The sequence below is a fragment of the Pectinophora gossypiella genome, chromosome 10, assembly GCF_024362695.1.
Source record: "Pectinophora gossypiella chromosome 10, ilPecGoss1.1, whole genome shotgun sequence".
NCBI lineage: Eukaryota > Metazoa > Arthropoda > Insecta > Lepidoptera > Gelechiidae > Pectinophora > Pectinophora gossypiella.
The window spans coordinates 9518786-9532810 of NC_065413.1; the positions used below are offsets into that span (position 1 = coordinate 9518786).

A 14025-nucleotide genomic window follows, 5' to 3' on the forward strand; every position below is an offset into this window, starting at 1 on the left:
TTAGCTTTCTCTGCGAAAAATTCTGTAGTTGCGGCGTTTTTAGATATATCGGCAGCTTATGATAACGTACTTATTCCTGTTTTGAAAGACAAATTGATTAATTTGAATGTGCCTATTATCTTAGTCAATTTCATCATTAATATGCTTTCTGTTAGACACGTTACTTTGATATCTAGTAATGGACTTGATGTTAGTCGCACTATCTACAGGGGTCTACCCCAAGGTTCCGTGCTCAGTCCACTGCTGTATAATATTTATGCGTACGACCTGGAATCATCCTTGCTTAATAGTGCTAACGTGTTACAGTATGCTGACGATTTGCTTATTTACTGTGTTCATAAAAATATTGATAGTGCTTGTGAATCGCTGACTTATTCACTTAGTCTTTTAAAGTGCTGGCTAAATAACAATGGACTAAGTCTTTCTGTTGATAAGAGTTCTGTAGTAGTTTTTTCCCGATCACGCGATCGGCCGAACTTAATACCTATAGTAAAATTTAACCACAATTCACTGCCTATTAAGCAGGATGCAAAATTTTTAGGAGTAGTGTTGGATCGTCATCTTAACGGAGCTGCCTATTTTAAATACATCGTGCTCAAGTGTGAAAAAATGCTTAACGTTATGAGATGTCTCTCGGGTGTTTGGTGGGGTGCACATCCCTTTAATCTGAAATTATTATACAATGCAATTATTCGCAGTGTTCTTGATTATGGGACTTTTCTTTTAGAAGGAGGTAACAAAGACTGTTTGGATAAATTGGACAAGATTCAGTCCAAAGCTTTAAGGATCGTATTGGGAGCAATGAGATCTAGTCCTGTAAATGCAATGCAGGTTGAGTGTGTCGAAGCGCCTCTTCGATTAAGACGGCAATACTTATCGGACCGGATTTTCTTTAAATCTATGCAGTTTTCAAATCACTTATTACATTCTAAACTCTTTGATTTAGTTCACCTCGTTGACAATTCTCCTTATTGGCGACATAAAACTATTCCATGTCTAGTAATGAGTTATAAAAAGTTTCTTTCGCTTCAGTCTCCCTTGTGTCGGTCCCCTACCCTTGCTCTATACAGCATCAAATACGAATCTTTACTGATATCACCTGATATTCGATATTATTTGGACTTTGATAAAAATGACGTTGGCGTGTGCACAAAATTTAATTCATTTGTGGGTGAGAATTGGCCAGAATGGCACCATATCTTCACAGATGCCTCGAAGTGTAGTTCTAGCTGTGTTGGTGTAGGCATTTTTCATCCTCAATACAACATTATTCAAAAAATTAAACTCCCTCCTGAAACCTCAGTCTTTACTGGAGAATGTTTTGGTTTATTGAAGGCTCTTGAATATATCCTTATTGCAAAATTGAAAAAAGTCGTTGTTTTTTGTGACTCTAAAAGCGCCCTGCAGGCATTAGAAAAATTCCCGTTCAAGATGAAGCCTTATTACCCAATTATATTTCAAACTAAAGAAAAGTTGCTTCAGTGTAGGTTGAGTGACCTTTCTGTAACCTTTGTTTGGATACCCAGCCACTGTGGTATCTGGGGCAACGAGAAAGTTGACCAATTGGCTAAAGAAGCTGTGCAGGATGGTGACATGTTTCCTTATAGGAACTACTTCCATGATTTGCTTAGTTTACCTAAAACCTATCTCAAAGAGAGTTGGCATGAGTCTTGGGTTGAGAGTAGCCGTCTGAAGGGCAAACTCTATCATAATTTACAACCTCATATACCTTCTAAGCCTTGGTTTTTTAAGGTTAAAAGTTCTAAGAAGGCAGTATCTATGCTTTGCAGGATGCGTTTCGGCCATGTGTGCACGCCTGCACACCTTGGTCGCTTGCGCATCCTGGATAGTAACATGTGTGAATGTGGTGTTGATGTTAGGGACTTGGACCACATTTTCTTTGTGTGCACTAAATATGACCGTTCATCATTCCTTAATGCCCTCATTTCCGCCAATGTTCCTCTTCCCACTCGAGTTTCCTGTTTAATTTTAAATCCTATTTTGTTTTGTGATATTATATTTTCCTTTCTTTTGTTAAATGATATTAAACTATAGCAGATATAATACCTACTTCTACATCCTATTTATTTAATTCATTTATACTTTATTAGACTCTCATATTTATTTTTTATCCCATTTACCTGATCCTATTTTTATGTAAATTTCCGTTCCCGAATGTTATTTCCTTCCTTTTCGTTTCCCAATCTTTTAATACTTGACATTGGCACAAAGCAACACTAGTGCCATAAAAAAAAAAAAAAAAAATCTCCTAGCGCGTCCTGGTCGCCTGGTACTCGCGGCGCTCGCACGGCCGCGATAGGTACGAAATTCGAGCGGGCGGCGGCTTTGGCGGCAACGTCAAAAGGAGTCGGCGGCCGATTGGAACAATCCGAGTCGGCGGCACGTCGGCGACTGTAACAAACAAGAATGACACTAAAGCATCTAATAATTGGAGTCATTTTGCTTTGACAACTATTCTCACATTATTTTATGACGTGTAAAATAAGTTAAAATTACCTACTTGTTTAGGTAAGGTATTTAATTTAATAGTAAATAGGAAAAAAAGTGTGAAAGTGTGGGTAAGTAGGTAGGTAATTAATAATTAGACTTACGTTTTACAAGAAAGGTTCGAAATGTCGTCATCCCCGTTCGATGCACAGACCTGCCGCTTCATCTGTCCACAACACTTTCGAAGCAAAGTCTGGTGAGCTTTCCACTTGAACTCGGTACCATTCTCAGAATGCCACACGAGGTAAATAATCAGCAGGAATTAGCTCGGGCGTACGTTGCATGTGGTAAGGTTCGCGTGGTAGTCCTTGGGTTGGCTGCACGGCTAGTACGGCTTCTTCAAACTCCGGATCACGGGTCGCCGAGCGGCCAGTCTCGGATGACGCGTGGAAAGAGCCCGTTAAATGCAGTAGGCGATTGACCATTTTCCTGAAGCAATGCAGTGAAGGCAGTTGCCTGGCTTCATCAGCTGGTCTACCTTCTATGAATCGCTGATACAAGTTCCGTGCTTCACTTAAGTTGCCATCGCCGGCACCCACACACATCATCATTTCATAATAACCTACATTACTCAAAGACACCTCGAACTATCACTGATCACAGTTATCACAACAAATCTAAATTTCGAACTTCACTCCACAGATAGTAAACAAGCACTGACAAATAATTTGACAGTTTACTTTCGTGTGCATGTTTCTATCTCTTTCGAATGCTAGTATCCTGGTACTTAAGGGTGTGTTATTTCTTTGTGCGCAATAAAATATTTTTATGGTATTGTTTGAATGAATGAATGTATTGTATTTTATGAAAGTAGGTACGTATTTTACTTTGAACCTAGAAAAGTAAAAAAGTCGTTTATCTAATAAGGATCACCCGCGCTCACACTCTGGCACTAACACAGAATTGCCACGTTTCTTCGCAAATATCCCGCGCAATAGCAGAAGGCGAAATTAATCTGTCAATAATAAGACATACTATCACTCTGCCCGTATCCCTAATGGGGTGGGCAGAGTCACAAGAACATCCCATTAGCGGTACGAGCATGATAATTATTTATGTACCTATGTTATGATTACTTGTGGCTCTGTCTGCCCCATAAGAGATAAAGGCGTGATATTATGTATGTATGTTTGGTACGGGCATGTAGTGATACGAGCGTGTAGTGGTAAGTGAAATTCCGCAGTCTCTGCCTACTCCAATGGGAAAAAGGCGTGATGTTATTGTTCACTGTTGGATAATACACGACTACAATTTAGGAAGGAAAAAAAATACAAAAAAAAAAAAATATTTTTTATCATGGTTAATGATAACTTCCCCTTAACAGCACCGCCATTTTGAATTTCGGGTGCACTAGGGCTTGCCGATCAAAAAATGTCTATCGATAATCTATCCCGACCGAGAGTCGATCGATAGCAAGACTATTGATAACTCGGAAAGTGGGAACATTTTCGATTTTATTACCTAAGTGCAATACAATCGATAGTATCGTTGCGGATTAATAACAAACTATCGATAATTTTGCCCTCAGTCAGTAGTATTGCTACACTCCGATAGTATGGTTATTTTGAGTGGGCTGATTGTCTAAACTGAATTTCAATAACTCAAAAGTCCATGGATTTAGATTTTTTGAAAAGCTATTTTTTTATTTCTACCAATCAAAATCGTAGTTGAATGATTATGATCGATAATCGATACTGAACTATCGATAGTTTGAAACACTAGCGTGCCTTTTTCTATTCGCGAGCCCTGGCATCCTGGTACAGGGTATAAATCCCATTAACTGTCCCAATGCAATTTGCAATTCCGTGCTTCGGAAGGCACGGTTGGTCCCGGTGACTACTTACTCATGTAAGAAAGTAGTTATTACATGAGTCATGTCAGGGGCCTCTGGCGGCTCAATAGTTACCCTGACACCAGGGTTGATGAGGTTGGTAATCCACCTCACAACCCACACGATAGAAAGATTTAAAAAAATACTGTTATGTGTTTTTAATTCCTTGTACGCAATAAAGTATTATTGTATTGTACGAAAGTACTTATTTTAAGATTACTTTTACCATGTCATAGTAAAAGTAAAGTTATGTTAGGTAGGTACTTTACTTGAGAAATTGATTTTGTCTTTACTATGTTGTAAACGTAACATTAATGTCTCGTTAATAAGATACACAATCACTTGCAGCTGCTCGTATCCCTAATGGGGTGGGCAGAGCCATAAGTAATCAGAACATACTAACATAATATCACGCCCGTATCACTAAGGGGTAGGCAGTCACAACGGTACTTGAGAAATTTATTTTGCTTTTACTATGTTGTAAATCCCCAAGGAATTCTAAGAAGCCTCTGACGTTGCCGGTCGCCTCAGGGAGGCACCCCGTCTGGCCAAGGTGCCGGACCCGGTAGTTGGCGGCTCCTTCACACTCCAGTAGCACATGGGCCGCTGTCTCGTCCATGCAGGTTCTGCACAGGGGCTTGTCGGTGACACCTAGTGTAAACAGATGTTTGTTGATATCACCGTGACCACACAGCTACACCTGCTACCTGCAGCTGTTACCTGTATTAGTGGAGACCTCTTCACATTTAGAATTCTTTTGGAGAGACAACTATTGATGTTGGGTAGTGCCATCTTAGCCTGCCTGCATTTATTTACGGTGGTTCATAGTCTGGTGTGTTTGTTCATTCCCAAATACCCTAATACCGAACTAGCTTTATTTGCGGATGATACAGCCATCTATTCTTCGTGCCGTGGTCGAGTTATGATGACCGGAATTCTCCAACGCGCCAATGCCTTGGGCAAGTAGTTTCGCAAATGGAGAATCAAGGTAAACCCGGAGAAAAGTGCAGCGGTGTACTTTTCAAAGGGCTATTATAATACGTCACGGTCACGCTGTCAACTTAAGTCATCAAGATGTCTGGCAAGCCGATCCCTTGGGAGGAGCAAGTCAAATATCTCGGCGTAGTCTTAGATAGACGTCTTACTTTCAAGGCCCATATCAAACGTGTGCGCGATCGCGCCACGTTTGTAATGGGCCGTGTTCATTGTCTCCTTAACAAGCGTAGTAAATTATCCCTTTGGAATCTACACGACTTGCATCCGTCCGATCATGACCTATGCAGGGGTAGTTTTCGCTCACGCGAGTCTCTCTCAAATCCACCGTCTACAGGAAATACAAAATCGTTCGTGGTTCCATCGCAATGAAAATCTGCACATTGACCTAAGTCTGCCAACCATTGCCCAATGGCTCAAATTAGTTTTTTTGATTCTGCTCCGCACCAACCAAATCCCCTGGTAGTTGCGGCTTCCGAATACATCCCGCTTAGGAACGGTACTGAATAGCATCGGCGTCCGAAGTATGTAATACGATCCCGACGACCCGATTACTCTAGCCATAGAATCAGCCAATCAGCTCGCGACAACAAACATTTCAGGACCCCGATACCGACACCGCCGGCGTGGTCGACGACTTCCCTCAATCAGCGCTTATCGCTATCGACTTACTAGGGTCGTTTAATTCTTTCAAATATTTTTCCTCTCAGACGACGCCCTGAGCCGAGGTTCGCGCCCAACTGGGCACCCTCAGGCCTGTTGTCTTAAACGTTGTACCGGGTGAGAGCCTTCAGCGCTCCCCATTTGTCCGGCCAAGTAGTTAATGTCATTTGCGGCAAAACTTCGATAAGTCACGTCAAAAAAAGGTGTGTTTGTTGGCTGCTCTCGTTCGTAGCAGCGAGCGGACCTGTCCGAATGAGATCGGCAATATCGGTTCCGGACCGATGGCTGTTACCTCCCGTTCCCCTTCTGGCCAACTCGTCCGCCGCGTCGTTACCTCTTGAATCACTGTGTCCTTTGATCCATTGTAAAGTGAGGTGTTAGTATTTGCACACCTTAGTCAGTGATTGGTGGTAACTGTGTATGAGTAGTAGTAGTTGTTTAGGGCCTGCAAAACTCTGAAAGTATTCTAATGAAACTGTCCCGTACCTAGCTAGCCATGAACGCATTCGCCGCTAGTGTGATGCCCATTTGACCTGGATGACGGTGTTAAGGGAGCCTGATATTACGTAATCATAAAATAAAGCATACTACACAAGGAGACGAGATGCATTGTAAAGTACATTTCTTTATCAACTATTAATGTAGGTAATCGACTACATTTTTGGACAAAACTTGTACAACAAAGTGACTCTGCCCATCTCAGTAGCGCAGTAAGTGTGATATTAGATATGTGTAATTACTTGTAGCTCTGTCTGGTCCATTAGGGATAAAGCCGTGATTTATGTATGTTCACATCTTGTTCTATCCTATTGGTTGTGAGGTGGATAACCAACCTCGTCAATCCTGGTGCGAGGGTTATTATTGAGCCGCCAAATGCCCCTGACATGGCTCATGTAACAACTACTTATTACATCAGTAAGCAGTAACCGGGACCAATGCCCATTGTTTTTTTAACTATTGTGTCTGGAAATCTTGGCCTCACAAGGATGAAACAAAACAATTTAAAAAATATTGATTAATATGGCCATCACTGGCACGTTTACCCTTTACTAGGGCAGGCATAAATAAAAGAGGTGGTAGCTGTTCACTCAAAAGTTAAATACCTTGAACAGCTGATTGCTACGTAGTGTTGTGCAAATTTGAATTTATTACATGAAGACCTGGAATTCAATTGCTCATAACTAATGCAAATATGAATTTAGGCGGCCAATACTCTCGCATGTGATTTGTAGATAGTGACAGAGTAGGCACACTTCGGGTTGATACCCCCGTTCCGTTACACCCTGTATAAGGTCAAAAGTTGTCCAGGTGAGAAGTGCCGCTTAACCCTATTTAGGATGCCCAGTTTTTTGGCAGCAGTCTGAGCTTTGGATTCAATGGTGGTTCCAAAGTTGAGGCGAGACGTCAGCTCCATTCCAAGAAGCTCAAGACTATCGATAGTATCGATAGTATTGATAGTTTTTTGTTTTTCAACTATCGATAGTATCGATACTATCGATAGTATCGATACTATCGATAGGCCTATCGATTGGGTAGATGATTTTGGCTGTTTACTATCGATAGTAAAACTATCGATTTTTCGGCAACACTAATTCAAATCAATAGTATAGTATCTCTTATCAGTCTGTGGTTATTTTATTTTTTCATTTGTCAGGCTAAGACCATAAGACCATGCGACCTAGTTTTCAGTTCATAAAGCTAGCATTCTTATTTAGTAGCTTGCTATTGAATATTATAATGTGATAAGGTATGGTAAGGTAACAAATCGCACGATGATCGATTTATTAATACTGGAGTATGCCCATGTGAGACGGTTCTTAGTGTATATAAATGTAATAATTATTTATAGATAATTTGATGTAATTTACCGTTAACGCAAAAATATCCTAGTATTTTGGATCTTTTTGCAGATGCAGATATTCAGTTAGAACTTACGTAAATTAACGATATAGGTACACAAGTTCTAATTGGATATTTGCAAAAGATTCTAGGATATACCTATATAGGTTGCGTTCACGGTACCTAACGATATTGACTTCCGGTGTTCCAAGAATAACTACCCTGAAGTGCTCGTCTCCCCTCCGCTTTGGAAGGAATCCCACCTTGAGAGTTTGAATAGATACTTCCTCCAGACTACTGACCAACTACTGTTGGAGCAGTTGGAAGGTGAAGGATTATTCGAAATTTATAATTTTAATCGAGACATTCCAAATCGAAAACATTTTATTTAAATTCGATTCAAAGACTTGTAACTTGTTATATTTATTTCATTCAACTAACAAAGTACCTACATACCTACAACAAATTAATAATTTGATATTTAACAATCTTGCAAAAATAATGCATAATAGCATTCTAATAATAAAATTGGAAATTTTATGTCCAGTTGCAGCAAGCAAGATTGACATCATACTCATCATCTTGTACAATATACCTATGTCAGTTTGAATCAAAACTAGTTTTCATTGTTAAAATAACACCCTGTATTTTGAAATTTGTAAGTCACATCACTGTATTTATTTAATTCATGTTTGTACTACTGGACTTTTGGTAATCAGTTTTTAATAAATATTTTTCTTAGGTGTTGGTTACTTTTCTGCATCAAAATTTTGTTGAATTAGTAAATAGCAGCAATGGTTTCTTTATCAAATAGAAATAACAATTCATAGATCAACATTTACATCCTAATAACTTGAAGCTATTTTAAACTTGATTACCTATACCCTATACTTTTGCTTAACTTAGAAAACCGTTTTTACTTATAACTTCTACTTTAACAGTTTAGTTAAACTCATAACCATACATGTATCATTTCTTATTTAACTTTAACAAAACTATATCTGAGCTTCTGTAGTTGGCATGTTGTTGATCTTCAGGTATTTTCTCAATATAAAAATTCTCAGACACTTTTTCATAAAAAGCATTCCACAATTTTTTCTGTATCTCTGAATCTCTCAATTCTTGAGTCAAGTATATAACTGGTTTCTTTGTAACTGTGTCATTCAAACATTGTAAGGTCTGAATAAGTGGGTCAATAGCCTGAAAAAGAAAACAAATAAGTTTAATATAAAGCTGAAATTATAACATTTGGCTTAATAGGTTTAAATTCATCTTAAAAAATATAGAATTAAAATATTAATGTAAGATAAGAGATTAAAACTCATTCACATGCATTTTTCTTTGGTTTGAACAAAGTTGTGTAAGTTCTTATATGAAACAAGCTTCACCTCTTCATAGTAGACGCAGTCTGCCAAAAGAATCATATTGAATTCTTCCTTAAGGATTTCTGAACTTGTATCACCCCACACCAAGGACTCTGCTATTGCATAACCACCCATACTACTAATTTTTGATTTATTTTCGTTTATGTTCAGCCGGAGCAGTGGTAGGGCTTCTGGTAAGTCAGTTAGTGTCACCTGAGCTCTAAAATCCAATCAATCAATATATTTTCAGGTCTTGCTATTTACTTTTTATTATTATAAGTTAACACAAATATAGCTCACCCCAAGGTAGCAGCTGTAAGACCAACAACGCCCAATCCAGAACCCAACTCCAAAACTTTCATACCACTTAAGAAGTCTGGTCTCTGATGACATATTGTCTCGAGATACTTTGCTAGAACTAAAGAGGCGTCCCAAACGACGCAGTTGACATCTCCCTCCATTTTCTGGTATATCTTTAACGTTTTCAGACATACTTCGATATCAATTTCCCTCGGGAATAAATCATTTGACTGAAAACTTGATCTTCGGTGAGACATTTTTGTTATAACCAAATTAAAACCTTTTAACAAACTATGTATTTATCAATTCCACAGAACAAACTGTTACAAATGTTAGAACAAACGTGTTTAAAACTTAATTGTAAAAGGTAAACATTGCAAAAATTATGTTATGACAACCGGTACTTGGCTAGTGTCTGTCAATCAAATCGATAAAATTAAATATTTCAGGCTTTTTGGCGGGAGACGGGAACGGGACAGTTGCTTTCTTCATTGAATAATCTAAATAATTAATACGAAGTGGTGTTTTGTGGTTAATGATCGCATTAAGTTAGTCGGAAGACATTCGCGAGTGTTATTATATTGGAGTATTCAATAAACAAAGTGTATCTGCCTATTTTCGCTTCGTGTCAGGAAGCCGCTTCATAACTCAAAAGTTTATGCGGACTTTTGAGTTAATTCGTTTGGGGTTCGGAGTAGGAGTCTACTCCGAGGGTGGGGGCTTAGGTTTCATCATCATCACCTTTCATCATTTCATTAATCATCAAGAAAAAAAATACGTCAGACATGGCTGTATGGGCATAGTTCCCTTTGCCTTACCCTTCGGGGAAAACAAAAACAAAAAAAAAAAAAAAATTAAATATTTCATAGTTGTAGTCACAATAAGTTGGTTACGGTAATATTTGGAACTAAATTTTTTAAGCTAGCAGTTATCATTCGGTAGAAAGAGATAGAATACATGAACGCATGGTAAGTGGCGCCACTATTTTGTAGGAGACCACGCCAACTTGTAGTTTACGTACTAATCTTAATCTATATGATGAATACGTCAAGGCGACAAGATTTTATTTTTCGTTCAGAAACGAAGACAGTGTTGTTCGTTATTTTTTGGTAGGAAATTAGGAATAAAAATATTGGCAACACCTAGATCATATGACAGTCAGTCTATTATTTTCCATCAAAATGGCTATACGGGTGGAGGCTTGCTGTATTTTCCTTCTTTTATCAATAATCGGTAAGTTTTTTCAACGAAATTGTATTCTACGAGTAGAAAATATGCCTATTAATTCATATGTATTGTTTCAGGCATCAATGCCGCGGGCCAACTCGCAATTCTTCACCACCCTGACTCCCTAAAATTTTCGGGCTCTGATGAAATTCGGGAAAGCGTTTTGAAGGAAGTATTCTCTGCGTCGTTGGGTCTATCTACTGAACAAGTAAGTTAAGTTTGAGGTGTAGAAAGAGTAATTTTTGTACTAATTTGATCACACCTTACGTTACTATGTTACCTATTCTTGAGTATTGGTTTTAATTCTTCATTATTTCTACTACAGTACGGATATTGGGATGGTTTGTACGTCCTTGACCCGTTTGAGACTCCTGAGGCGGCTGTAGAAGTTTATGTCGATGGTGTCACGAGTCTTGGCGATTTTGTAAGTATACTTTCCTTCAACAAGTGCTTAACACTTTTGAACGGATAAATTCTAATGATTTTTATGTCTATTATTATGAGTGCCAAAATTATAATTAAGAGTCAAAATCATAATTATTAAAAATGATAAATATTTTTTTTTCTTTAGACAAGATTTTCTTCAAGTAATTTTAATCACTACTCTTGTACATGATAATAGAATTAAGTTTTTATAAGATTTTAAGAAATATTAATATTCATATTTTACAGGCTGCCAAAACAAGGACATATCCTTTATCAGTAGATGAGTATGAACCTGATACATTTGAATCTGTAAAGGATAGAATTCACCAGAGATTCTCCACTGACAGTAAACTTGTTAACATTCGGCTGTCCGACACATATGAGGTAAGTGAATTTATTAGTTTTACAATATATGTATCTGTCCAGATATAAAATGCAAAGGGCAAAGCAAGCTAACCTGGGAACTCTTTCATTTCAGTTACAAAATTACAACAATGTTTTTGGTGACATCAAGATACCTAAAGTACCTAAACAAACTTTGAACAGCCTGAAACCGTCTGTCGAGGAAGATTATCAGTTCCTTAGTGAACTTGAAGCTTTAAAATCAATTACTTCAGCTGTAAGTATTGTATTTTGTCTATGTTACCATCCCAAACTGGTGTTAAACAGCCTAGAATGACGTTACCTATTATGAGAAATACCACTAACAATTTAATATCGAAAGTTAGATATCTTATTTTTGTTAAATGGCAATTATTAAATGTAAATTGCAATGTTTATTGTGAATATGTTTGGTATTTTGTGGACATGTTCCTTGGTAAAAGATGTTCTGTGACAGTAGATTAAATCTCTTTTTTTTACATCATATTGGGAACTAAAGTTTCAAAAATAATATTTGTGTATGCACTAAGAACAATGACTTTATTTTTCAGGTAAAATATAATTTGAAACCAGACAACAAAATTGACTTCTTCAACTTCCGCTTCAGCTCACTGCATGCCCTCTCTGACTTCCATGGCCCTAATTCACTACAGACTAAAGAAGCAAAGAAACTTTTGAGTAAGTATATTTTAATTAAGTATAGGGTCAGGGGCCTTTAACAGTTCAATAGTAACCCTGACACCATGGTTGATGAGGTTGGTAATCTCGCTTATAACCCACATGACAAGAAGAGTAGTATTATTGTCGGTTGACGTAAATAAAAAATATTTGATATGATGTTTGGAAAAACAAAATTACATCACAATCCAAATAATTGTTTTATGTATATTTTTGTATTTAATGACAGTTTATTTTTATTTTTTTTTGTTTATTATTGTATTTTTTTGTGTACAAGCAACTGATTACATTTTTTTTTACAGATGAGGCCATTAAAGAGCTGAATGATGCATTTGTGAAAGCGTACGAAGGTCGCGTAGTGTTTGCAGTGGTCACTACAGATGTGGCGCACACCAGGCGTACTGTTCGCGCATCTGGAAACCTTAAGGAAAATACTGTCACCCTGGTATGTTCTAGTCACACTTACTCACCCAAAGAACTGTAATCAATGTATGGAATTAATATGTCACCTTTCGATGTCCGAATCCTGGTGGGGACATAATCACAAAAAAGACCCTACTTTGGTACAGACATTGCAAAGTGATTATCTGATTGACCAAAAGCGAGATTGCTTGAAAGTGCTTCAAGGGGCACACTAAGTGACTATTCACTATCCCAGCTATTTCCCTAAGTGTGTAGTTGTTACATGAACCATGTCAGGTGGTTGATGAGGTTGGTCATTGACCTCGCAACCCACACATGAGAGCCGACTTCATAGTCACTGTAAGTTGCTCCACTTACCACTGACTATGCAATGTGACTTCATAAATTTTGATATAATTTGTTATAGACCGACGACAGTGCCGACTACCCCGTGATTTTCAACATCATCTTATGGTTCGGCGTGGTAATGGTGTTCACTATGATTGCGGTCGTGTATGCCATCATGGACATGGACCCTGGCAGAGATTCCATCATCTATCGCATGACCAGCACCAGAATGAAGAAGGATAACTAATTTAGTTTCAAGGATTGTAGGATTCTTTAAATTATAAATCCTTAATAGCTTGTTAAGACTTAAATAGAAGTAGTTGCAACAGTTCACAGTAATATTTGCTCCTGTATAATATATGGATAATTTGTTTGACGAATCTAAAAAATAAACTGGTTTTACAAAATGCGCATATGAATTGCTTATTGTTAGTATAAGTGTAACTTCGTTATTCTTAAGTTGTAAATGAAAATGTTGAAAATTTAATTATTTATTTTAAAGTTACCACTACACCACTGTTTAAATGTTAGGGGAGTGTTATTGCTTATTGGATATTTTCTGCAGGGTTCAGGGAGACCACAGTATCAGAAGTTTCTATTATACTTTGATCAATCATAAAGTCAACATTTCATGAATTACGCTGATTGCTACAAAGCATTCCAGTCTAGTAGTAGTATAGAAATAATCTATCTAATTGGAAGCATATATGTATGCATTGGAAGCATATGCATTGGTCTCATAGCCTGGTGGGGATTCTAAAAACTTCTGACCCTAGTAATTTCCCTGTGTCTGCATAAGTGTAGAAATGCTGTCTGTTTTAAGAAGAAATAATATATCGTGTATCAGTATTAAAATAAGTTTAACATCTTTACCACTGCCTGCCGGCGAAGTTTCATGTTTCATAATATTAAATACATTCCCTTTCACATCTTCTTTTATTTTAAAATTCGCTTGCTTGATATGTGTTACCCGATTACATTTTCATTAAATCTTAGCGCGACTTATATTTTATTTTGTATTTAACTTTTTTATGATTCGCCATACACCTATAGACATTTAATACT

The 14025-nt window shown here is 37.6% G+C and overlaps 2 protein-coding genes across 2 annotated transcripts; one reads left to right on the forward strand and one right to left on the reverse strand.

Moving 5' to 3' along the window:
- Nucleotides 1-8200: 8200 nt before the first annotated feature.
- Nucleotides 8201-9940, reverse strand: LOC126370127 (protein N-lysine methyltransferase METTL21D-like). The gene is made up of 3 exons (XM_050014874.1): nucleotides 9499-9940; nucleotides 9223-9418; nucleotides 8201-9034 (listed from the first exon to the last, which is right to left on the reverse strand). Exons 1-3 carry the CDS (start codon nucleotides 9753-9755, stop codon nucleotides 8804-8806), a joined length of 684 nt encoding a protein of 227 aa, XP_049870831.1. The 5' UTR covers nucleotides 9756-9940; the 3' UTR covers nucleotides 8201-8803.
- Nucleotides 9941-10577: 637 nt separating this feature from the next.
- LOC126370102 (ATPase H(+)-transporting accessory protein 2-like) lies at nucleotides 10578-13887 on the forward strand. Its single transcript, XM_050014830.1, has 8 exons — nucleotides 10578-10731; nucleotides 10803-10933; nucleotides 11051-11149; nucleotides 11398-11535; nucleotides 11630-11770; nucleotides 12084-12210; nucleotides 12513-12655; nucleotides 13040-13887. The coding sequence occupies exons 1-8, from the start codon at nucleotides 10650-10652 to the stop codon at nucleotides 13205-13207; spliced, it is 1029 nt and encodes a 342-aa protein (XP_049870787.1). The 5' UTR covers nucleotides 10578-10649; the 3' UTR covers nucleotides 13208-13887.
- The last annotated feature ends 138 nt before the right edge of the window (nucleotides 13888-14025 follow it).